This window comes from Salvelinus fontinalis, chromosome 25, assembly GCF_029448725.1.
Source record: "Salvelinus fontinalis isolate EN_2023a chromosome 25, ASM2944872v1, whole genome shotgun sequence".
Classification (NCBI taxonomy): domain Eukaryota; kingdom Metazoa; phylum Chordata; class Actinopteri; order Salmoniformes; family Salmonidae; genus Salvelinus; species Salvelinus fontinalis.
Window position 1 is genome coordinate 30,504,917 of NC_074689.1, and position 25,830 is coordinate 30,530,746.

Below are 25,830 nucleotides of genomic sequence, written 5' to 3' on the forward strand. Positions count from 1 at the left end.
CAACACCGTTTCACCTGCCATAACCGCTCACACTAGACTACTGCAACACAGTTTCACCTGCCATAACCCCACACACTAGACTACTGCAACACTGTCTCCCCTGCCATAACCCCTCACACTAGACTACTGCAACACCGTTTCCCCTGCCATAAACCCTCACACTAGACTACTGTAACACTGTTTCCCCTGCCATAACCCCTCACACTAGACTACTGTAACACTGTCTCCCCTGCTATAACCCCTCACACTAGACTACTGACATAACCCCTCACACTAGACTACTGTAACACTGTTTCCCCTGCCATAACCCCTCACACTAGACTACTGTAACAGTTTCACCTGCCATAACCCCTCACACTAGACTACTGCAACACAGTTTCCCCTGCTATAACCCCTCACACTAGACTACTGACATAACCCCTCACAATAGACTACTGCAACACCGTTTCCCCTGCCATAACCCCTCACACTAGACTACTGCAACACCGTTTCCCCTGCCATAACCGCTCACACTAGACTACTGTAACAGTTTCCTCTGTCATAACCTCTCACACTAGACTACTGCAACACAGTTTCCCCAGACATAACCCCTCACACTAGACTACTGCAGCACTGTCTCCCCTGCCATAACCCCTCACACTAGACTACTGTCATAACCCCTCACACTAGACTACTGTAACACAGTTTCACCTGCCATAACCCCTCACACTAGACTACTGTAACAGTTTCCCCTGTCATAACCCATCACACTAGACTACTGCAACACAGTTTCCCCAGACATAACCCCTCACACTAGACTACTGCAGCACCGTTTCCCCTGCCATAACCGCTCACACTAGACTACTGTAACACCGTTTCCCCTGCCATAACCGCTCACACTAGACTACTGCAACATCGTTTCACCTGCCATAACCCCTCACACTAGACTACTGTAACACAGTTTCCCCTGCCATAACCCCTCACACCAGACTACTGTAACACCGTTTCACCTGTCATAGCCCCTCACACTAGACTACTGCAACACCGTTTCACCTGCCATAACCCCTCACACTAGACTACTGCAACACAGTTTCCCCTGTCATAACCCCTCACACTAGACTACTGCAACACTGTCTCCCCTGCCATAACCCCTCACAATAGACTACTGCAACACCGTTTCACCTGCCATAACCGCTCACACTAGACTACTGCAACACAGTTTCACCTGCCATAACCCCACACACTAGACTACTGCAACACTGTCTCCCCTGCCATAACCCCTCACACTAGACTACTGCAACACCGTTTCCCCTGCCATAACCCCTCACAATAGACTACTGCAACACCGTTTCCCCTGCCATAACCCCTCACACTAGACTACTATAACACCGTTTCCCCTGCCATAACCCCTCACACTAGACTACTGCAACACCGTTTCTCCTGCCATAACCCCTCACAATAGACTACTGCAACACCGTTTCACCTGCCATAACCCCTCACACTAGACTACTGCAACACCGTTTCCCCTGCCATAACCCCTCACAATAGACTACTGCAACACCGTTTCACCTGCCATAACCCCTCACACTAGACTACTGCAACACCGTTTCACCTGCCATAACCGCTCACACTAGACTACTGCAACACAGTTTCACCTGCCATAACCCCACACACTAGACTACTGCAACACTGTCTCCCCTGCCATAACCCCTCACACTAGACTACTGCAACACCGTTTCCCCTGCCATAAACCCTCACACTAGACTACTGTAACACTGTTTCCCCTGCCATAACCCCTCACACTAGACTACTGTAACACTGTCTCCCCTGCTAACCCTCACATTGGTGCCACAAAAGAGAGAAGATGATGATGTGCAGGTTGTGGAAGAAACGTGCTATTTTTGGATAATGCACAGAAAATCCAAAATATGTGTGGAGTTTTATACAGGCACAAAGTTCAGATTATTTGTTTGCAATATGTGATCTATAGGCTAAGCGAGCTTCATAAGCGTTTTATTTGATTGTGGGGTTTGAATAGTGTGAGAAGACAACAACATAGGGTACAAAATCCTTGCTATCTGGGATCCCTGGGACATCACCCCATTGAAGTTGAAATGTAAAATAGTTAAGGTAAGGGTTAAGGTTAGGGTTAAGGTTTGGGAAGGGTTATGGCTAAGGTTAGGGTAAGGGCAGGGATTAAGGTTAGGGTTAGGATTTAGAGTAGGGACGTCTCAAGGATCCCGGATAGACCTACATTGAGTGTACAATTTTCAATTAAAGCATTATTTAATCATTTATTTAATTGTTGTCTCACCAATTATATTTACATGTTAATATTATCTTCTGATTATAATAATAATGTCTCATATTTTAACTAAATGCAATCTATTAGCTACCAAAATGTAAGTACAGTAGGTATGTCTGGCTGTCTGATAACACGATCTGATGGAATGGCTTTTCCTGCACTTTGTAAAAACCCAGAGTGCGTTGAGTGTATGTTGGAAAAATATCTTGGTTCCTTTTCAAACATAGCAAAAGAGGACTCGGACCACAAAATAGGTGAAGTGAACTGGCAAAAGAGTTGATTCCTCATTCAAAGGCAAGGGCAGTGTGAATACAAAGAGAACTGAGTTATTTTTTACGCTCAGAGTTCACTTTAAAGGAGACGGGGTGTTTTCACATTTAGTCCTCTTTAAAAGAACCAATCAGTCTTCCTTTAAGTGAACTTTGGGTTAACAATTTAAAAAAAAATGTACACTCAAAGTAGGCCCCTTTAAGATGTTGTGATTCTCACCAAATATGTTGTCTTCTCACACGATTCAATCCCCACAATCTAATAAACATATTATGAAGCTCTCTTAGCCTATAGATCACATATTGCAAATAAATAATATGAATTAAATACTCCACAAATATTTGGGATTTTTTTGTCCATCCTTGTGCATCCCTAATCAATATCCAACAACAGCACACGTTTTTTCTGTGAAACTGGGGTGTAATCATTAGCCAAACAGTCAACTAAAATGAGAGTTACTATTGGACAAATTCAGATAGGTTCCTCCCCTTTTTCGTTCCATCTGCTTCCGTTTAAGAAACGTTTTGCAACAGAATCGGCGTAATGAATACACCCCTGCACATCATCATAATTTCTCTTTTGTGGCACCAATGTGAGAGGTTATGGGAAACAGTGTTGCAGTAGTCTAGTGTGTGGTGCTGGAATAATGACAAGTGAACCTGCAGAGCTTTGTGTTCACATTGCCCTAAAACAGTTAACCGAACTCAGACCACCTCTCGAGATGTTCTCAGTTCGGTTTTGGAGTGTTCATACTGCACAAAAAGAGTTCACAAAAATTGGTTGAAACGGACCAAGTGTGAAAACACTAAATCGGTTCAACCGCTAGGCCTGGAGGGCCCCACCCCCTTCAAGCTAATGAGCAGTCATTATGACTGCAACATTCTAACAGTGTAATTATTACATTTCATATATGTCATCGCAAAAATAATAATTTGGTTGTGTTTATGAAGGTCTTAGGTAACATTAGAATGAAAAAGTAACACAATAGCATTTTCATTCGTTTATGTTACTGTAGCCTATATGTAAAAACAAAACAAAACACACAAACACTAACACCAAGACGCATGGTCAGAAAGATGCGCGGTCAAATGATAAAAACATAATTATAAGCGCCATGTGTGCTTGATAAATAGTGACAATTTGCACAAAAGCAATAATAGCATTAAAATGAATATGTGTCGATATGACAGCAGTCAAAAATAGTCAATTATTGTCAGCTCGTGCTTACATGGTGTGTGTCTTCATGCAATGGCATCAGTTGGAGCATGTCCTTTGTCACATAAACAACAAAAGCTGGTGAGTGCGTTGCTGATGTAGTTTTTTGCTTGAGATGTAGGGCCTGCTCTCTCAGGGATGACATTTAGTGCTAATAATCAGCCGGTAACATTGCTTATTATATCCAAACAGTACCAACCCTTCCTCTCTCCTGTCTCACTTGTGCTTAGGCATCGGAGGTTTAGGTTCAGGCTCAGGCTCAGAATACAAAGAATAAACATCAGAGATATCATGATTCATTTCTTCCCCACCATCTGTGTAGTTTTCATTCAGATATTCTCAATTAAGCATGCTCTCACTGTGTACTCCAAGTAGACCAAAGTAGACTGATAAGACTGCTTGGACTGCTGTTCTTCATTCAACTGGTGATTACATAATGATGCATCGTTCGCTTCCCCTCGCTCATGAACTCACCCACTCTCCACCTTTTTCCCTCCCATCATACTTCATTTATTGAATCTGTTGTTATAGGTGTGAAATTAGCTTCGGTTCAGTTTCGAGGCAATTATCTGGGTGGTTGTCAACTGGGCACAGCACTCTAAACTGTCAGGAGAAGGAGCGGAGCAGGCCCTACTGTCAAGAGAAGGAGCGGAGCAGGCCCTACTGTCAAGAGAAGGAGCAGAGCAGGCCCTACTGTCAGGAGAAGGAGCGGAGCAGGCCCTACTGTCAGGAGAAGGAGCGGAGCAGGCCCTACTGTCAAGAGAAGGAGCGGAGCAGGCCCTACTGTCAAGAGAAGGAGCGGAGCAGGCCCTACTGTCAAGAGAAGGAGCGGAGCAGGCCCTACTGTCAAGAGAAGGAGCGGAGCAGGCCCTACTGTCAGGAGAAGGAGCAGAGCAGGCCCTACTGTCAAGAGAAGGAGCGGAGCAGGCCCTACTGTCAAGAGAAGGAGCGGAGCAGGCCCTACTGTCAAGAGAAGGAGCGGAGCAGGCCCTACTGTCAAGAGAAGGAGCGGAGCAGGCCCTACTGTCAAGAGAAGGAGCGGAGCAGGCCCTACTGTCAAGAGAAGGAGCGGAGCAGGCCCTACTGTCAAGAGAAGGAGGGGCAACAGGGAAAACCATTTAAAAAAGCCCTCCTAAAACTGCAGTTATTTGTGTGATATTTATTTTCTAACAACAACAGTGTGGTATGTAGACTTATTTAAGAAAAGTCAAAGACGGAGGGGGGCATGACTTCAAAAATGACTTTTTAAAATGAATTCATGAACAGTCCAAATGACTGCTTTAGCAGTTCTAGTGTTTAAGAGGACTATATGTGAAAACACCCTTAGTGAAAAAGTGATTGGTCATGTTCAAATACTTTAGAAATGCATCCTACCTTCCTTAGATTGGTTGGATTGGTGGAAGTAAAAGGGTGGGAACATTGTCTTCACCTATCCAATCACTTATAGATCTGTGTTTACCTAAATGAAAGGAAGGAAGCATTTCTTTTTACACCTTTCTCTTCCCAATTTCGTGGTATCCAATTGGTAGTTACAGTATTGTCTCTTCGCTGCAACTCCTGTACGGACTCGGGAGAGGCGAAGGTCGAGAGCCGTGAGTCCTCCAAAACACAACCCAACCAAGCCGCACTGCTTCTTGACACAATGCCCACTTATCACGGAAGCCAGCCGCACCAATGTGTCGGAGGAAACACCGTACACCTGGCGACTGTGTCAGCGTGCACTGCGACCGGCCCGCGGCAGGAGTTGCTAGTACGCGATGGGACAAGGACATCCCTGCTGGCCAAACCCTCCCCTAACCCGGACGACGCTGGGCCAATTGTGCGCCACCCCATGGGTCTCCCGGTCGCGGCCGGCTGTAACAGAGCCTGTACTCGAACCTAGAATCTCTTGTGGCACAGCTAGCACTGCGATGCAGTGTCTTGGACCACTGTGCCACTTGGGAGGCCGGAAGGAAGCATTTCTGAAGTATTCAAACAGGGCCACTCGTCAGGGAAACGGGGAAAGAGTTGACATAAGAGACCCTCTGGGGACATTTGTCCTCAGACCCAGCTGTGTGACAACATTTGTGGGGTGCACCTGACTAAAGAGGTGTGTGTTTGGCTCATAATGTATTAATTGGTGAAAGTGTGCATGTGTTGAACGATGACGAAGATAATGAATATGTATTTATCTGTGTACATGCTCTTCTCTGTGTGCCTTATCAACCTCTCTCACCCTACCCTCCTATATTCCCATGCACACCTTTATGGTGCCACACTCCCATCAGTCTTTCACACATCTTAAATGGTTATTAAGCTCCAGCACACTTGTGAATTTAAGGACATATAAATATTTATCCTAATGCAGGTAAAGGGTGGATGGTGGAGAAAGGATAAGATCGAAACAGTCATGGGAAGAAGCCCAAACATTTAATACACCATCCCGAACCGTTAGCCAGACCCCCATGCTGGCTTCGTCTCCTTCTTCATCTCTTCGCCTCATCTATCCTCCCGCTCTGCACATGGCGGAGCACATGAGCTCGGTAGGCTGGCACAGGTTTAAGGCCGACAAATCACTCTAACAGTCTCGGCCAAACAAAATTAAGTTTAGCACCGAATTCCGTTACTTTAAAAACCCAACCAAACACAGTTATTAAAAAACAACAACAACTGAACTCGGGTTTCTTTGAAAACCCAACCGAACGCCGTTACTTTAAAACCCAACCGAACGCCGTTACTTTAAAACCCAACTGAACACCGTTACTTTAAAACCCAACCGAACACTGTTACTTTAAACCCAACTGAACACCGTTACTTTAAAACCCAACTGAACACCGTTACTTTAAAACCCAACTGAACACTGTTACTTTAAAACCCAACCGAACACTGTTACTTTAAAACCCAACTGAACACCGTTACTTTAAAACCCAACTGAACACCGTTACTTTAAAACCCAACTGAACACCGTTACTTTAAAACCCAACTGAACACCGTTACTTTAAAACCCAACTGAACACCGTTACTTTAAAACCCAACTGAACACCGTTACTTTAAAACCCAACTGAACACCGTTACTTTAAAACCCAACTGAACACCGTTACTTTAAAACCCAACTGAACACCGTTACTTTAAAACTCAACTGAACACCGTTACTTTAAAACCCAACTGAACACCGCTACTTTAAAACTCAACTGAACACCGTTACTTTAAAACCCAACTGAACACGTTACTTTAAAACCCAACTGAACACCGTTACTTTAAAACTCAACTGAACACCGTTACTTTAAAACTCAACTGAACACCGTTACTTTAAAACTCAACTGAACACCGTTACTTTAAAACCCAACTGAACACCGTTACTTTAAAACCCAACTGAACACGTTACTTTAAAACCCAACTGAACACCGTTACTTTAAAACACAACTGAACACCGTTACTTTAAAACCCAACTGAACACCGTTACTTTAAAACCCAACTGAACACCGTTACTTTAAAACCCAACTGAACACTGTTACTTTAAAACCCAACTGAACACTGTTACTTTAAAACCCAGGGGAACAGCTTAACTGGATTTACCATCTTATCTCTGACTTTGTCTTTGGACACACTGATGAAAAGTTGAGATTTTCTGACCTAACATTGTTATCTGTTTTGAAGTGATACTACTGTGGAATGAAAGGGCAGAAAAGATTGCTTCTACTATTGCAACCTGTGAGAGAGCATCAAGTAATGGCTTATAGTACCGAAAATTCAATTTTGCCTCTGGTTGCTTCTTAACTTACTGTGTCACTTTCACTGGGCAATAAAACTTCCTTGATTAAGTGAATCATGAAGAAAATATTTGATGATTCCTTTAAACATGTATGTTGTCCTTGATATGACCCCCATATGACCCCCACTTTCACTGGGCAATAAAACTTATGTTGGTCTTCATCAGATGTCCATGTATTACAATAGACACTACTCATTTAAATATCCCCTCCAAGGTTTAGCTACAATTCCCTCCTCTACAATCCCTACTCCTCATTTTCTCCAAGTGACTGAATATCTCTGCTACAGAAACCAAATGAAACAAATCAGATATTGCATTTAGCTTTTTTTCATGCCTAGTATGAATATCTGAAAAGAGTCACACGGCAGACAGAGAGCTTGCACGATCAGATCTGATGGTTTGAATTACGAGGAAATGAATCTGGTTATCCCAGACATCTGGTGTAAAGACACCAGCCCATTTCACTGATCAGATATTCTATCGGTCTTAACCAGAGTGTAGAGCGAAAGATGATTGTGTTTTGCTACATTACACACTTTGTCTTCTGTTGTTTTCTTTCCTCCCTCATTGCTATAGTCATACTGTTCATGTCTTGAGTGTAAATTGAAATCGTAAAGATGTAATTGAAGATCACAATGTGTTGAAAATACGAATTAATTTTGTCAGTGTTGTTGAAAGAAATAGTCACTGCATGGAATCGATGCAGATGTTTCACTAGTCACAACACCCATCACTATTCTTAAGGTTTCCCCCCCATTAATCGTATATTCACAACTCCTGTTGTCTGAGCATGTATGTTCAAAGACTCAGTGACGTCAAACAAATGTGCCATATGAAAGAATGCATTACCCAGTGTTGCTTCTTGTTCTCCACCATAGAGTTATAAACACTACAGGAAACATAGAGTTAGAAACTTTACAGGAAACATAGAGTTAGAAACACTACAGGAAACAAAGTTATAAACACTCGAGGAAACAGAGTTAGAAACACTACAGGAAACAGAGTTAGAAACATTACAGGAAACAGAGTTATAAACATTACAGGAAACATAAAGTTATAAACACTCGAGGAAACATAGTTATAAACATTACAGGAAACATAGAGTTATAAACATTACAGGAAACATAGTTAGAAACATTACAGGAAACATAGAGTTATAAACACTAGAGGAATCATAGTTATAAACATTACAGGAAACATAGTTAGAAACATTACAGGAACCATAGAGTTAGAAACTTTACAGGAAACAGAGTTATAAACATTACAGGAAACATAGAGTTATAAACACTAGAGGAAACATAGTTATAAACTTTACAGGAAACAAAGTTAAAAACACTACAGGAAACAGAGTTATAAACATTACAGGAAACATAGAGTTATAAACATTACAGGAAACATAGTTATAAACATTACAGGAAACATAGTTAGAAACATTACAGGAAACAGAGTTATAAACACTAGAAGAAACATAGAGTTATAAACACTCGAGGAAACATAGTTAGAAACATTACAGGAAACATAGTTAGAAACATTACAGGAAACATAGAGTTATAAACACTAGAGGAAACAGAGTTATAAACATTACAGGAAAGATAGAGTTATTAACACTAGATGGGGGGTAAATCCTATGTCCTCCACACAGCCTTCTCAGGGAGATAATGAGCTTGCTTGGCTTGAGGCCTTACTGTATAGTAGTTTGTTTGGAGAAAAATGTTGTTTATGGCCTCAAGCTGAGCATGGCCTTAACTGCCATCCAGACATTGACACAAAAATGATCAATATGCTGACTTTCCCCAACATTACTTCAATAGTATGTGGTGTTTCTGTAATGAATTAAAGTCCCAGTGCAGTCAAAAATGTGATTTCCCTGTGTATACTTCCACACTATGAGGCTGAAATAACACCCCGCAAAACACCAGTTTCAACGTCAACAGTGAAGAGGCAACTCCTGGATGCTGGCCTTCTAGGCAGAGCTGCAAAGAAAAAGCCATATCTCAGACTGGCCAATAAAAATAAAAGATTAAGATGGGCAAAATAACACAGACACTGGAAAGAGGAACTCTGCCTAGAAGGCCAGCATCCCGGAGTCGCCTCTTCACTGTTGACGTTGAGACTGGTGTTTTGCGGGTTCTATTTAATGAAGCTGCCAGTTGAGGACTTGTGAGGCGTCTGTTTCTAAAACTAGACACTCTAAAGTACTTGTCCTCTTGCTCAGTTGTGCACCGGGGCCTCCCACTACTCTTTCTAATCTAGTTAGAGCCAGTTTGCACTGTTCTGTGAAGGAAGTAGAATACAGCGTTGTACGAGATCTTCAGTTTCTTGGCAATTTGTCACATGGAATAGCCTTCATTTCTCAGAACAAGAATAGACTGATGAGTTTCAGAAGAAAGGTCTTTATTTCTGGCCATTTTGTGCCTGTAATCGAGCAGACAAATGCTGATGCTCCAGATACTCAACTAGTCAAAAGAAGGCAAGTTTTATTGCTTCTTTAATCAGAACAACAGTTTTCAGGTGTGCTAACATAATTGCAAAAAGGTTTTCTAATGATCAATTAGCCTTTTATAATGATAAACTTGGATTAGCTAACACAACGTGTGTCACGTTCCTGACCTATTGTTCCTTTTTCTTTTATTTATTTAGTTGGTCAGGGCGTGAGTTGGGGTGGGTTGTCTTTGTGTGTTTTTGTATTGTCTAGGGTGTTGTATGGTTTAGGGGGTTAAGTAGAGTAGATGGTTTAGTGTTCAGTGTAGGTGTCTAGGAAAGTCTATGGTTGCCTGAATTGGTTCTCAATCAGAGACAGCTGGTTATTGTTGTCTCTGATTGGGAGCCATATTTAAGGCAGCCATAGGCTTTAGCTGTTTGTGGGTAATTGTCTATGTTGAACGTTTGTAGCTTGTGTATGCACTTACGTTTGTAGCTTCACGGTCGTTTGTTGTTTTGTTTTGTAAAAGTGTTTGTTTCGTGTTAAGTCATCTTTAATAAAAGAATATGTCTTCATTTCCCGCTGCACCTTGGTCCGCTTATTATGACGATCGTGACAGAATTACCCACCAACAAAGGATCAAGCAGCGGTGTAACGGGAGAAAACAACAGGACCCACCTACACAGGATTTCTGGACATGGGAGGAAATACGGGACGGTAAAGGGCCATGGGCTCAACATGGAGAATATCGCCGCCCTCGTGAAGAGCTGGAGGCAGCTAAAGCCGAGAGGCGGCGGTATGAGGAGGCAGCACGGAAACAGGAGAAGGATCTGGGCTACACTACGTGGGAAGAGATCGACAGATGGGCGATCGACCCTAAGAGAGTGCCGGAGCCCGCCTGGGATTCTCTGGCGCAGTGCGAGGAGGGATACCGGCGAATGGAGGCAGCACAGCGAAACGGTAGGAAGCCCAAGAGACATCCCCAAAATATTCTTGGGGGGGGGGACATTTGGAGCAGTCGGCGAAGTTGAGGGGTGAGTCTGAGATTGTCGAGGATTTATTGGACAGATTGGAGGAGAGTGAACGAAGGGGAGATTATGAGACATTTGAGGAGTTGTTGACGAAATTGGAGGAGAGTGAAGAGAGAGAGCTGTTGATTTGGCAGAGTATGCATGGCATTCTCCCTGAGGAGCATGTGAGCTGTCCGATGCCACCTGTGTCAGTTCCTCGTACTCAGCCTGAACCTTGTGTTAAAGTTCCGGAAGATTTGATGCCGGCTACACACACCAGGTCTCCAGTACATCTTTACAACCCGGTGTGTTCTTTTCCTGCTTCTTGCACTCATCCTGAGATGCGTGTCCCCAACCCGGTACCACCAGTTCCGGTACCACGCACTAAGCCTCCTGTGCGTCTCCAGAGCCCTGTTCCTCCTCCACGCACTAGCTCTATGGTGCGTGTCTACAGCCCATTACCACCAGTACCGGCACCACACACCAAGCCTCCTGTGCGTCTCCAGAGTCCTGTGCGTCCTATTGCTGCTCCCCGCACTAGTCCTCAGGTGCGTGTCCCCAGCCCGGTACCACCAGTTCCGGCACCACGCATCAAGCCTCATGTGCATCTCCAGAGCCCTGTACGCACTGATCCTTCTCCCCGCACTCGCCCTGAGGTGCGTGCCCGCAGCCCGGTACCACCAGTCCCGGTACCACGCACCAGTCCTATAGTGCGCCTCGAGAACTCAGTGTGCCCTGTTCCTGCTCCCCGCATTAGCCTTGAGGTGCGTGTCTCCAGTCCGGTACCACCAGTTCCGGCACCACGCACCAAGCCTCATGTGCGTCTCCAGAGCCCTGTACGCACTGTTCCTTCTCCCCGTACTCGCCCTGATGTGCGTGCCCTCAGCCCGGTACCACCAGTGCCGGTACCACGCACCAGGCCTATAGTACGCCTTGAGAGTCCAGTGTGCCCTGTTGCTACTCCCCGCACTAGCCTGAAGGTGCGTGTCTTTAGCCCGGTACCTCCAGTTCCAGCACCACGCACTAGGCCTACAGTGCGTCTCAGCCGGCCAGAGTCTGCCGTCTGCCCAACGGCGCCTGAACTGCCCGTCTGCCCAACGGCGCCTGAACTGCCCGTCTGCCCAACGGAGCCTGAACTGCCCGTCTGCCCAATGGAGCCTGAACTGCCCGTCTGCCCAACGGCGCCTGAACTGCCCGTCTGCCCAACGCCGTCTGAACTGCCCGTCTGCCCAAAAGCACCTGAACTGCCCGTCTGCCCAACGCCGTCTGAACTGTCCGTCTGTACTGAGCCTGCAAAGCCGCCCGTCTGCCATGAGCCTTCAGAGCCGTCCGCCAGACTGGAGCCGCTAGAGCCTTCCGCCAGACAGGAGCCGCTAGAGCCTTCCGCCAGACAGGAGCAGCCAAAGCCTTCCGCCAGACAGGATCAGCCAAAGCCTTCCGCCAGACAGGATCAGCCAGAGCCATCAGCGAGCCATGACCAGCCAGAGCCGTCAGCGAGCCATGACCATCCAGAGCCGTCATCCCGCCATGAGCAGCCAGATCCGTCAGCCAGCCATGAGCAGCCATATCCGTCAGCCAGCCATGAGCAGCCAGATCCGTCAGCCAGCCATGAGCAGCCAGATCCGTCAGCCAGCCATGAGCCGTCCAGCCAGGATCCGCCAGAGCCGGCCAGCCAGGATCCGCCAGAGCCGTCCAGCCAGGATCCGCCAGAGCCGTCCAGCCAGGATCCGCCAGAGCCGTCCAGCCAGGATCCGCCAGAGCCGTCCAGCCAGGATCCGCCAGAGCCAGCCAGCCAGGATCCGCCAGCCAGCCAGGATCAGCCAGAGCCAGCCAGCCAGCCAGGATCCGCCATTCAGTCCGGTGCTGCCCCTCAGTCCGGTGCTGCCCCTCAGTCCGGTGCTGCCCCTCAGTCCGGTGCTGCCCCTCAGTCCGGTGCTGCCCCTTAGTCCGGTGCTGCCCCTTAGTCCGGTGCTGCCCCTTAATCCAGTGGGGTTAATGTGGAGGGTGGCCATTTGGAGGAGGCTACGAAAGCGGGTAGTGACTATGGTGGGGTGGGGACCACGACCAGTGCCAGAGCCGCCACCGTGGACAGACGCCCACCCAGACCCTCCCCTAGACTTTATGCTGGTGCGCCCGGAGTTCGCACCTTAAGGGGGGGGTTATGTCACCTTCCTGACCTATTGTTCCTTTTTCTTTTATTTATTTAGTTGGTCAGGGCGTGAGTTGGGGTGGGTTGTCTTTGTGTGCTTTTGTATTGTCTAGGGTGTTGTATGGTTTAGGGGGTTAAGTAGAGTAGATGGGTTAGTGTTCAGTGTAGGTGTCTAGGAAAGTCTATGGTTGCCTGAATTGGTTCTCAATCAGAGACAGCTGGTTATTGTTGTCTCTGATTGGGAGCCATATTTAAGGCAGCCATAGGCTTTAGCTGTTTGTGGGTAATTGTCTATGTTGAACGTTTGTAGCTTGTGTATGCACTTACGTTTGTAGCTTCACGGTCGTTTGTTGTTTTGTTTTGTAAAAGTGTTTGTTTCGTGTTTCGTCATCTTTAATAAAAGAAGATATCTTCATTTCCCGCTGCACCTTGGTCCGCTTATTATGACGATCGTGACAACGTGCCATTGGAACACAGGAGTGATGGTTGCTGATAATGGGCCTTTGTACGCCTATGTAGATATTCCATAAAAAAATCTGCTTGTTTCCAGCTACAATAGTCATTTACAACATTAACAATGTCTACACTGTATTTCTGATCAATTTGATGTTATTTTAATGGACAAAAAACATGCTTTTCTTTCAAAAACAAGGACATTTCTAAGTGACCCCAAACTTTTGAACGGTAGTTTATATATTCCGCACTCTGACATTGTTCATTCTGATAATTCTTAATTATTATTATTATAAAAAATATATATTTTGGGGTTATTGTATTGCTAGATATTACTGAACTGTTGGAACTATAAACATAAGCATTGCGCTGCACCTGCGATAACATCTGCAAATCTGTATGTGACCAATAAACTTTGTTCCAAACCTCTCTGTCAATAACAGCTATTTAAAAAAAAATATATATATAGCAGTCACCTAACAATAATAGATTACCAAATATAAGCTCTTTAATCCCACCTATCACTGTAGACCACCCTCGTTTGTTTTCCATGTGCCATATATTTTTCAATTGTGCTGTAATTTTTTACCTTTCTTATCGTATAGTGTCCACAGATTGTGAGATAAAGATGAAAACCTTTCCTACGAATATTATTATACTATTTATTGACTCACTATGTCTTTCCAAATCGTCCAACACTGCTATTTGTAAGGTTAATTTTATGTGCATGTTGTGATTTTTTTTAACCATTCCTGAACCTGTGACCAGAAACAAGCTACATAGGGGCAACACCAGAATAAATGATCTATTGAAGTCGGAAGTTTACATACGCCTAACACGGAACCCAAACCGGCTGTGCGCGTGCACCGTCATGCGCCATCGTGCATACATTTATTTTGTCCCCACACACCAAACGTGATCACGACAAGCAGGTTAAAATATCAAAACAAACTCTGAACCATTTACAATAATTTGGGGATAGGTCGAAAAGCATTAAATATTTATGTCAATTTAGCTAGCTAGCTTGCACTTGCTAGCTAATTTGTCCTATTTAGCTAGCTTGCTGTTGCTAGCTAATTTTACCTGGGATATAAACATTGAGTTGTTATTTTACCTTAAGGTCCTCTACTCCGACAATTAATCCACACATAAAATGGTCAACCAAATCGTTTCTAGTCATCTCTCCTCCTTCCAGGCTTTTTTTCTTTGTTGAACTTATAGGGTGATTGGCATCTAAACTTTCATAGTACTACCACGACGACCGACAACACAGTTCGTCTTTCAATCACCCACGTGGGTAAAGCCAATGAGGAGATGGCATGTGGGTATCTGCTTCTATAAACCAATGCAGAGATGGGAGAGGCAGGACTGCACCTCGATCTCCGTCACAAATAGAGCTGACTTCTATTTTAGCCCTTGGCAACGCAGATGCTCGTTGACGCGCGCGAGCAGTGTGGGTGCAATAATTGAATAATATAGATTTCTAAATTTATTTTGCAACGCTCGCGCACACAACCCAAGCGGTGTAGTCAGGGTATTAGCCAAATACATTTAAACTCAGTTTTTCACAATTCCTGACATTTAATCCCAGTACAAATTCCCTGTCTTAGGTCAGTTAGGATCACCACTTTATTTTAAGTATGTGTAATGTCAGAATAATAGTAGAGAGAACGATTTATATCAGCTTTTATTTCTTTCATCACATTCCCAGTGGGTCAGAAGTTGACATACTAATTAAGTGTATTTATTAGCATTGCCTTTAAATTGTTTAACTTGGGTCAAACGTTTTGGGTAGCCTTCCACAAGCTTCCCACAATAAGTTGGGTGAATTTTGGCCCATTCCTCCTGACAGAGCTGGTGTAACTGAGTCAGGTTAGTAGGCCTCCTTGCTCGCACACATTTTTTCAGTTCTGCCCACAAAGGTTCTATAGGATTGAGGTCAGGGCTATGTGATGACCACTCCAATACCTTGACTTTGTTGTCCTTAAGCCATATTGCCACAACTTTGGAAGTATTCTTGGGGTATGCTTGGGGTCATTGTGGGAAGACCTATTTGCGATCAAGCTTTAACTTCCTGACTGATGTCTTGAGATGTTGCTTCAATATATCCACATAATTTTCCTACCTCATGATGCCATCTATTTTGTGAAGTGCACCAGTCCCTCCTGCAGCAAATCACCCCCACAACATGATGCTGGTCTGATAGGTCTGATATACCTCTACTGGTATACCATCAAGTCCTGGTGTTTTTTCAGGCTGAAAATATTTTATTGTTCTTTGCTAAGAAGCTATTTCTGTTTCTTTTTGACCATTTTATTTGAAAATAATCACAGTAAGGTACTTAATTGTTTCCCAGAAATGATTTGATATTGAGATAAAAATGACTGCATTGGACTGTTAAAGCAAACACAATGCATTCGGAAATTATTCAGACCCCTCGACTTTTTCCACATTTTGTTACGTTACAGCCTTTTTCTAAAATGGTTTAAATTATTGTTTTTTTCCACTCATCAATCTACACACAATACCCCATAATGACAAAGCAAAAACAGGTTTTGCAAATGTATATAAAAAGAAAACGGATTTTACGTTTGCATAAGTATTCAGACCCTTTACTCAGTACTTTGTTGAAACACCTTTGGCAGCGATTACAGCATTGAGTCTTCTTGCGTATGACGCTACAAGCTTGGCACACCTGTATTTTGGGAGTTTCTCCCGTTCTTCTTGGCAGATCCTCTCAAGCTCTGTCAGGTTGGATGGGGAGCGTCGCTGCACAGCTATTTTCAGGTCTCTCCAGAGATGTTCGATCGGGTTCAAGTCCGGGCTCTGGCTGGGTCACTCAAGAACATTCAGAGACTTGTCCTAAAGCCACTCCTGCATTGTCTTGGATGTATGATTTTTTCAATTTTTTTATTTAACCTTTATTTAAATAGGCAAGTCAGTAAAGGTCAAATTCTTATTTACAATGACAGCCTAGGAACAGTGGGTTAACTGCCTTATACAGGGGCAGAACGACAGATTTTTAGCTTGTCAGCTCGGGGATTCGATCTAGCAAACCTTTCGGTTACTGGCCCAACACTTGAACAACTAGGCTACTTGCCGCCCCAGGGTCATTGTCCTGTTGGAAGGTGAACCTTTGTCCCAGTCTGAGGTCCTGAGCGTTCTAGAGCAGTTTTTCATCAAGGATCTCTCTACATTTTGCTCCGTTCATCTTTCCCTCGATCCTGACTAGTCTCCCAGTCCCTGCCTCTGAAAAACATCCCCACTGCATGATGCTGCCACCACCATGCTTCACCGTAGGGATGGTGCCAGGTTTCTTCCAGACGTGATGCTTGGCATTCAGGTCAAGGAATTCAATCTTGTTTTAATCTCCCTGACCAAGGCCCTTCTCCCACAATTTCTCAGTTTGGCCAGGATGCCAGCTCTAGGAAGAGTCTTGGTGGTTCCAAACTTCTTCCATTGAAGAATGATTGGGCCATTGTGTTCTTGGGGACCTTCAATGCTACAGACATTTTTTGGTACCATTCCCCTGATCTTTGCCTCGACACAATCCTGTCTCGGAGCTCTACGGACAATTCCTTCAACCTCATGGCTTTGTTTTTGCTCTGACATGCACTGTCAACTGTGGACCTTATATCGACAGGTATGTGCATTTCCAAGTCATGTCCAATCAATTGAAAAGGGGTCTGAATACTTTCTGAATGCACTGTATGTGATCATCCTGGAATGACCCGCTGCTAATCTTTAGTTCTAATCAATAATGCTCAAAATTGAATATTGATTTAAAATTGTATTTTAACTTGTTCCCTTGCAGGCGAGGATGACAGCTTGGCCCTCAAGGGGAAACTGACCGTGGGGGACATCTTCAGGAAGGACTTCAAGGTTCACGACCCTGAGGCCAAGTGGATCCACAGTGAGTACTCTATTGATGTTGTAGAGGGGTTGGCGTGGGACATTCATATCGGTGACACTCATGTATTCACTGTGGACATTCAAACAGAGGTATACATTTATTTTCATAAGGGAAATTTTCAACATGGAAATTACAAATTTCAGAAGCCTTTTTTAACCTAAAATAAAAAAGGTTTTCCTGCAACATCCAGGCTGTGATTAGGAGTCCCATAGGGCGGCGCACAATTGGCCCAGCGTCATCCGGGTTTGGCCTGTGTAGGCCGTCATTGTAAATAAGAATTTGTTCTTAACTGACTTGCCTAGTTAAATAAAGGTTAAATAAAATAAAAAATAAAAATAATAATAAAACAGGGTGATCAAATTAAGATCCATAAAGCTCTTTTGTAATGGTAATAAACCTGAGTTACAGTAGGAACTCTAAAGTTTTAATTTGGTAGATTTTATAGGTTGAACTTGAAGACATTTTCAGCACTGTTTTCTATTGAATTTAATGGGGCACTTCTGCTTCCTACCCAGCTAGCATGGATTTAGAATCATTATGACCATGGTGTGAATAACATGGATTGATCACTTTGTTCCACTAACAACAACTTCTGCACCAATGATCTCATTGCCCATCAGTGAATCAGCTCAACTGTATATGTTAGCAATGACAGTGTAATGAGTGTGTGTTGAATCAACGTCAAGTGAAACGTTGTGCATGCCTGCTGGCGTGCACTGCGGTCATCTGTCAAATCCAATATACACCTAAACCATATTACCTGTTACCATGGATCTTGTTTTTATAAGAGGAGCTGCAGCTAATATTTTTGCATTCATATTGCTGCAATCATCATTATGAACTGTCACGGTGTGGGCCAGCATGTACACTACTGTACTAAACATACACAGTCCAGAGAATATCACAATTATTGAAGAGAACACAGTCAATTTGGGAACTGCAATGATGGGAACTGCTAAAACGGGTGAAGGCACAGGATTGGCTCAATTCTATCCTCTTGTGTAAAACAGTGAAAGGGTGCTTGAAGCCAACCGTCAATCACACCAAAATTAAGTATTTATTCTAGTTGGACATGTTGCCCGGAAAATAAAATAAAATCAAACAAACCTTAAATTGCAACTGTTGAAACAGGCTAGACACCCATTATCTTACTACTGGGTTGAAAATGATCAGAGCCCGACTCCGAGAGGTACTTTACAGCCAAAGGATTAATGAAGCAGTTTTGATTTAACTTATGCCTAATGAAGCCGTCTTCTCCTATCAGCCACTAGTCTCTCCAAGAGAGGGTGCAGATGGGCGAGTACACAGAGTACAGTACGTCAAGGACTGTTCAAGTACTATAGACAGCTTCCTTTCTTCATTCCTTCCTTCCCCTCCTTGATATAATTACTAATCTGACTCATTTAGATGGTTGAAAGCAAGGCCTCTAAACATACTGCTTTCACCGATTCAGTAATATCTGATCAGTAGTGACTGTCTTGTTCCTGGTGTTTCTCATGACCCACAAAATAGTCAACAAAACAATTAAAGTCAATGAGTTGCAGCAATCTGTACTAGAACAGGGGTAATATGCATTGTCTGGATGTGACCATCGCTGCCTCTTTAAAAGTATTTTTTCTCACTGCATGAAACCAAGAATAAATACTGTAGTATTTTCCTTGTTTAATAGAATGACGCATTCTGTCACTTTGATAAGCTGATTAATACTTTCATCCATACATCTTCCAGGAGGCTGTATGCAGCCACTGTGAAATGAGTTGTCACCTTAAAGACATGCCTTTCTACTGTAGCTGCTTTTGGCCTGCAAAGAAAGTCTTCTTAGGGAGCCTGTAGATGCAGCTGCCATAGAAGGAAAGAGTTCTTTGTTAGTATGTCATATTCGTTTAGCCTTCGCGATGTGCAGAACGGTGAGCTTTCAGAACTGTCGGGAACATTTGCAATTATTGGCTTCCGAGGAGAGGACTGAAATGGATGTTTTTATTGTAAACCTAATTTTGCCCTGAATTACATATTTTCACCATTCCTGTTTTCCTTGAGCCATAAATCAATTTCCTGGGAAACGTTTGTGATGAAACCTCTAGAATCTTTTATGAATAAGTTATGTTATTTTGTCATTGATAAGTCCAAATCCTTTTTGGGGTCTTTTATGGGAGTGTAAGGCTGTGCTCATTTTATTTAATTTTACCTTTATTTAACTAGGAAAATCAGTTAAGAACAAATTCTTATTTTCAATGATGGCCTAGGAACAGTGCCTTGTTCAGGGGCAGAACGACAGATTTTTAACTTGTCAGCTCGGAGATTCGATCTTGCAACCTTTCGATCACTAGTCCAATGCTCTAACCACTAGGCTACCTGCCGCCCCGTCATTGAATTCATACAACACAAGCTACTCATGCAGGTGTTGAGATTTTAATAACCCTTCGGCCTTGTTTCATCACGATCTATAACAGGAACCTTACTGTGTGCCTCCATGGAACTCTCCTACATTAGCCTTGTCCCAGATCTGTTTGTGCTGTCTTGCCAACTCCTATGTTTATTGTCATGCCACAATGACCACAGAAGTTGGCAACATTGATATCCTGTGTATGCCCATCCCCGACATAAAATCACAATCAAATACACCCAGCAACAACATCATTTTCATCCAACAATGATAAATTAAATCCTGGTTACTGTTATGGCATGAGTTCTAGCAGCTGCTGTATGTCTGAATGAAGCAGCTCTCCTTGTCTGCCTATAATGACTCCTACACTCTGGTTGACCCCCCCGGTCCTGATGGCTGATGTATGCTAAACATGTAGGGAGAAGTGATTTGCTGAACAGCATCAAGCAAACAGACGCATGATTTGCCAAATAAGTATATTTTAACCTTGATCCGAGCTGATGACTGACCTGTTGGGGAGTCGCAGCGATGAGGCGAGATCGTAATTTAAATTGGAAGAAAAACGGGACAATTTTTTCTTTTTTATTATAATAATATCAAGGGAGGCCAAATGCTCGCTGGCTTCCCTTGCTATTGAATTCAATGCTACAGGCGGCAAAAATGTCATTCACTTTTAGGCCAGACATGCTGAGACAGAGGGGCGCTGTTTCACTCACTCAGATGCTTTCTCCGGTGAGATACATTCAGCCTCTTGAAGGAAAATTATGAAACTAAGAGAAATCAATTATTTTCTATGTTTTAAAAATGTATTCATTGGTAATTTTGGGGGTGGGGAAGCCTGGCTTCCATTGGCATCCACGAATACACGCCACTGTGTTTAACCTCATTGACCAGCGCTAGTAATTGAAAAGGAAACTCCTTCTGCTTACTCAGCCACCCACAGCCCTGTTATAGTTTCTGGTCTTTCGTTCTGGACCGGCTGCAACTCAAAATCACCAAGTTGGCGTTTGAAGAGGGATAGATAGCATGGGTCATCGCCAGAGTTTCATGTAAGAGACATATGAAAGAGTGATATTGATCAATATACATCAGTAGGATGGTTTGGTAGTGCTAATGGTATTTAATTGAAAGAACCCATCTATATACACACCATTGGTCTTACTCTGGATATTTTAGGAAATGGCAGTCTGTTATAGTGTAACATGTAACATAGTAGGCTAAGCATTATACCATAGATGAAATTCACAGCACATCCCTAGAAATGTCTTTATAAATTCATAAATGTCATAAATGAATTCATAAATGTCTCTATGAATTCTCTCTCTCACTGTCCTGAATAAGAATCTTACATATCTCACAATGTGGACGTGTATTAACCTTTCCCTCCCAGCAGGTATTTGCAGTCAATATTTCTGTTAAACCAAAACCACATTCTATTCATGTTTAATGTAATTTACTCAAGTATGCCCTATGCAAATGTTATGGACTCTTGCTTGTTGTGTTGTGCTGTGGCTCTGAGGCAGAACAATAAAAAATAAAAATACAATTTAAGCCATGATAAGGAGCCATGATAAGGAGCCATGATAAGGAGGTTTAATGTTGCAATTATGGGTCTGGTTTGATGCTGGCCGGTGGACTCGTAGGAATCAACAAATGGGCCAGCGGTGAAAAATGTATGGGTGTTGCTGATAACCGTAAATCAACGTAAAACTCCCATCCAGCCAACCAGACAGGAGCCATCAGTAGCTCATACACTTCTATTCACCTCCTACTTTGGGGAATGGGTTCATGCAATACGCTATAGAGATATGGCAAAGCTCTCTGTTGTGTAATTGTATTGTTGTATGAGGGAGGCTTGACTATGACCCCTTTCAGAGATAAGGTTGAAAGGGGGATTATGTTTATGTATAGACGTCCTCAAGAGGACTGAACTCAATAGAAGGTAAACTTCCCTCCATGTATACAAAGACATGCATGAGTATTATTCACACACCTCCATTATAATTGTACAAGCAAACAGTTAAAAATAAAAATAAATAATCTTATTTTACCAGGTAACACTTTCTAATTTACAGCAACGACCTGGGGAATAGTTACAGGTTAGAGGGGGGGGGAGAGAATGAGCCAATTGGAAGCTGGGGGCGATTAGGTGGCCATGATGGTATGAGGGCCAGATTGGGAAGGAGTCGGCTTAAAGAGAAACCTAAGCTGCATACATAAGACCATATAAATGTCTCTGTCACCTGCTGCTTACCACCCTATGACCTGACATGCTAATGGAGAGATTGAACCGCTAGTGGCAAACACCATGCCACACACACAGCCACATGAAAGTATTCCTCCCACTCTGAAAATATTTTTAATTAGAGTTGTTTTAGAAACCCATTTAGTTTTATAGCCCACCTGGTCCAAAGGGCATCGGAGATTTAAGACTGTATACGGTGGAAGGAGAGAGACACCCTTTTATTTTGTCCCAGACAGGCCCCTATAACTCTCTCCCAGCTTCGTTTTTAGCAGCCTAACCATCGTCCTCTTAGTCTTCAGGAGTACAGATGACCTGGAACAGGAAAGAAAAATACATTTCACACCTAGCTTTACATTGTAGCCTCCGCTCGTAAACCTGTCGTTTAATGATACAACCCTGTTCAGGTTGTAAACTGGTTATAATGTCACTATGTCAACCAGCTTAGCCCCACTGGGAAGCTTTATCGAAGGGGAGACATCTCTCTGCTCAATGATCGGGTTATATATTTGGATAAATGTATGAGTATTCTTTGGTGGTGTGTTCCGTGTTGGCACTCAGAGGTAGTATAAAGTAAGCAGTGGTACATTGTATGGTCTCTCTGTGGCATAGTGCCAGAACTCAGGAGTTACAAAGGAAATATTGAGAGGCCTGAACAGAATGAATGGGATGCTGCGTTTCCCTGAAGAAGAATGGAGAGAATGGGACAAGTAAATGAAAGCAGAGGGAGAGAATAAGGTCCTTCACATGGTTGGTTAAGTGCGGTGACTATAATATCATCATATTCAGCAAGACAGATGGGCCTGGGAACTTAAAGTGTTTCTGATGGCAATCATTTGCCATCAAAAACACTTTTTGGACAGATTGACTATGCATTTGCAGCTTGAACCGGTTTGTTTTTAAGGGAATTAAACCTGGACGACATAACAAAAATAGCTAAATGAGGGTGAGGAGAAGGTACAATTTGAGGAATAGAGAGTTATATTTAAGCTTTGTCCTTGGTGTTTTATCCCTTACTGGAAAAAAACAGATGCAAATGCATAAAATATGTAGATATGTTTGACTAATAGTCCATGGATTGGGAAGTAAAGCTTCACTTCTTTCTCCTGGAAGCTAGCCTGGTGGCCAGAGCTGTGCTGACTGTGGATATGCATGGTATTCTCTCATTCTAATGAAGCTGTCATCTTCAGTTAGTGCAGGGAACGGCTTGCCTGAAGCCTCAATGAGGCACACAGGTACAAAGCATACAGTCAAATGAAAGCTGTAGGGTTCAGAGGAGGGGATGGCAGAGTGCTAGTGTGAGATCATAGCAGCCATTAGAGTTTAAGTGGGAATATCCACAAGGTACATGGTCTTTGAAGTGATGTGTTGTTGGAAAGGGGAATGTCTATGGCACGTTAACTCATTTTACAGTACATATGATTTCTTTCTTTCTCTCTCTCTCTCTCTTTCGCACACACACACAACTGTCCTCCTGTGATTTGTAGTGAGTGAGGGATGTTGCCCAGAGCAGGAGACTGAATGAATAAGACATGTTGCAGGAGCAGAGGTGAAGATCACAGGGGGAAGCCAATGCCCTGGGCTAACGCCGGGCCAGTCAAGGGAGCCCTGATGAAGACCTAGTGGAAGGAGAAGGAGGGCAAGATGGAGTGAGGGAGAGTGTCAGAGAGCAAGACTGAGAATTCCCTTGGTGGTGTGAAACAGGATGAATAGATGGCAATGGTCTGAGGAAGCCCTGGTGTCTTTGAAAGGAAAAGAAAGACGGGAGTCTGTATAGCGACAGAGAGGGAGAGTGGTGGAGAAGAGGACAGGGTGAGGGCTGAAATTATGGACTCTGTTGGGGTGCATGGTTGGCATGGAAAGAAAGAGTGATCTCAGGTGACTGTAAGGGTGGTAAACGGATAAAAACAAACTACATACAGAATAAAGATTGGACTGAGGGAGGGAAAAAGACAGGCAGAAAGACAGTTGAAAAATATGGCCAGCCAAGTGTATGTTTAGGATGAAGTTCAGAGATAACATATCTAAAGGGGGAGGAGAAGAGATGGAAAGATGATAGGAGGAGAAGAGATGGAAAGAGGAGAGTAGCTTACCTTAGCTTACCTTGGATACAAAACAGGAAAAAGGAATAGCATATTAGAAGATATAATGGATTGATGGACTTCTTTCCCAGATGCTCTCAAGTGCTTTACATTGATATGATGGACATGTGCTGATTCAAAGGATAGAAAAATAAAAAGTGAGTACTTAGGATTCAGGATGAGATTCAGTGAGATGGGACGAGCAATCAGGATGAACTATATTTTAATCTTTACTCCTGATACGAAGCTGTTAATATATTCCAGTAAACTGGAGCGCTGTTGATTGAATAATTTGCATTCATTATTTGACCAGTGCAATCTAAAAACCCAGAATTGTCAATCATAATTTTGTGAATGAATGTCATTGTGATGGACAATTAGTTATCCCAGCAGATATAGAATGCTCCCCATAACAATCTGTAGTCCCTGATTAACACTCTAAACCAGAGCTGTTTGCTCGGCTCTTATTGGCTCTTGACTGAAACAACATTCAGAAATAGGCTTTATCGTCCTTGTCTGGTAAAGGGCAAAGTCATTGTGAAGATAGGAAAACTAAATTCACTTTTATCTCTTTTTTGCAATTGTTTACTCACTCTGGAGACGGTCTTTGTGATTGCAGGTGTAACTGTGTTGATTGTTTCCACTTGCCACTGCAGAAATATGTATTTAATGATTATGTTTTTCTATTGGTTGGTTGAATTTACATATCAATAAGGTGTTATGCTATTGGTTAAGCTTGCAGATAGGGGGAGATTGCGAATGTCAATTCTTCCCAGTCTGATATTGACCTGCAAGCGGTAGGTCATGTTCGGAAATACTGGATTCTATGTTCAGATTTACAATGTGTAGGAGTTCATGTCCTGGTGTGTGTGTGTGTATATACAGTACCAGTCACAAGTTTGGACACACCTACTCATTCAAGGGTTTTTCTTTATTTTGTATTATTTTCTACATTGTAGAATAATAGTGAAGACATCAAAACTATGAAATAACACATACGGAATCATGTATTAACCCAATTTTTTTTAAACAAATCAAAATATATTTTTGATTTTTCAAAGTAGCCACCCTTTGCCTTGATGACAGCTTTGCACACTCTCCTCTATTTTTAAATGTTTTATTTAACCTTTATTTAACCTTTATTTAACCTTTATTTAACCAGGCAAGTCAGTTAAGAACAAATTCTTATTTACAATGACGGCCTACCAAAAGGCAAAAGGCCTCCTGCGGGGACGGGGGCCTGGGATTAAAAATGTAAAATAAATGCAATATAAATATAGGACACACATCACAACAAAACACACATCACAACAAGAGAGACAACACTACATAAAGAGACAGCAACATAGCAAGGTAGCAACACATGACAACACAGCATGGTAGCAACACAACATAACAACAACATAGGAGCAACACAACATGGTAGCAGCACAAAACATGGTACAATGGGCACAGACAACAGCACAAAGGCCAAGAAGGTAGAGACAATATATCACACAAAGCAGCCACAACTGTCAGTAAGAGGGTCCGTGATTGAGTCTTTGAATGAAGAGATTACTTATCACCCCAGTACATTCCTCTATAGCCCCAGTACATTCCTCTATAGCCCAAGTACATTCTCTATATCCCCAGTACATTTCTCTATAGCCCCAGTACA

General features: G+C 43.2%; 1 protein-coding gene across 5 annotated transcripts in view; it reads left to right on the forward strand.

The window, feature by feature from the left end:
• Positions 1 to 25,830, forward strand: part of dpp6a (dipeptidyl-peptidase 6a) — a 370,639-nt gene that overhangs the window by 288,548 nt on the left and 56,261 nt on the right. For all 5 annotated transcript variants that reach the window (XM_055881840.1, XM_055881843.1, XM_055881842.1 and 2 more), the window contains one exon: positions 17,369 to 17,467. In XM_055881840.1, coding sequence (XP_055737815.1) covers positions 17,369 to 17,467 — 99 coding nt within the window. The remainder of the gene's footprint in view (positions 1 to 17,368; positions 17,468 to 25,830) is intronic.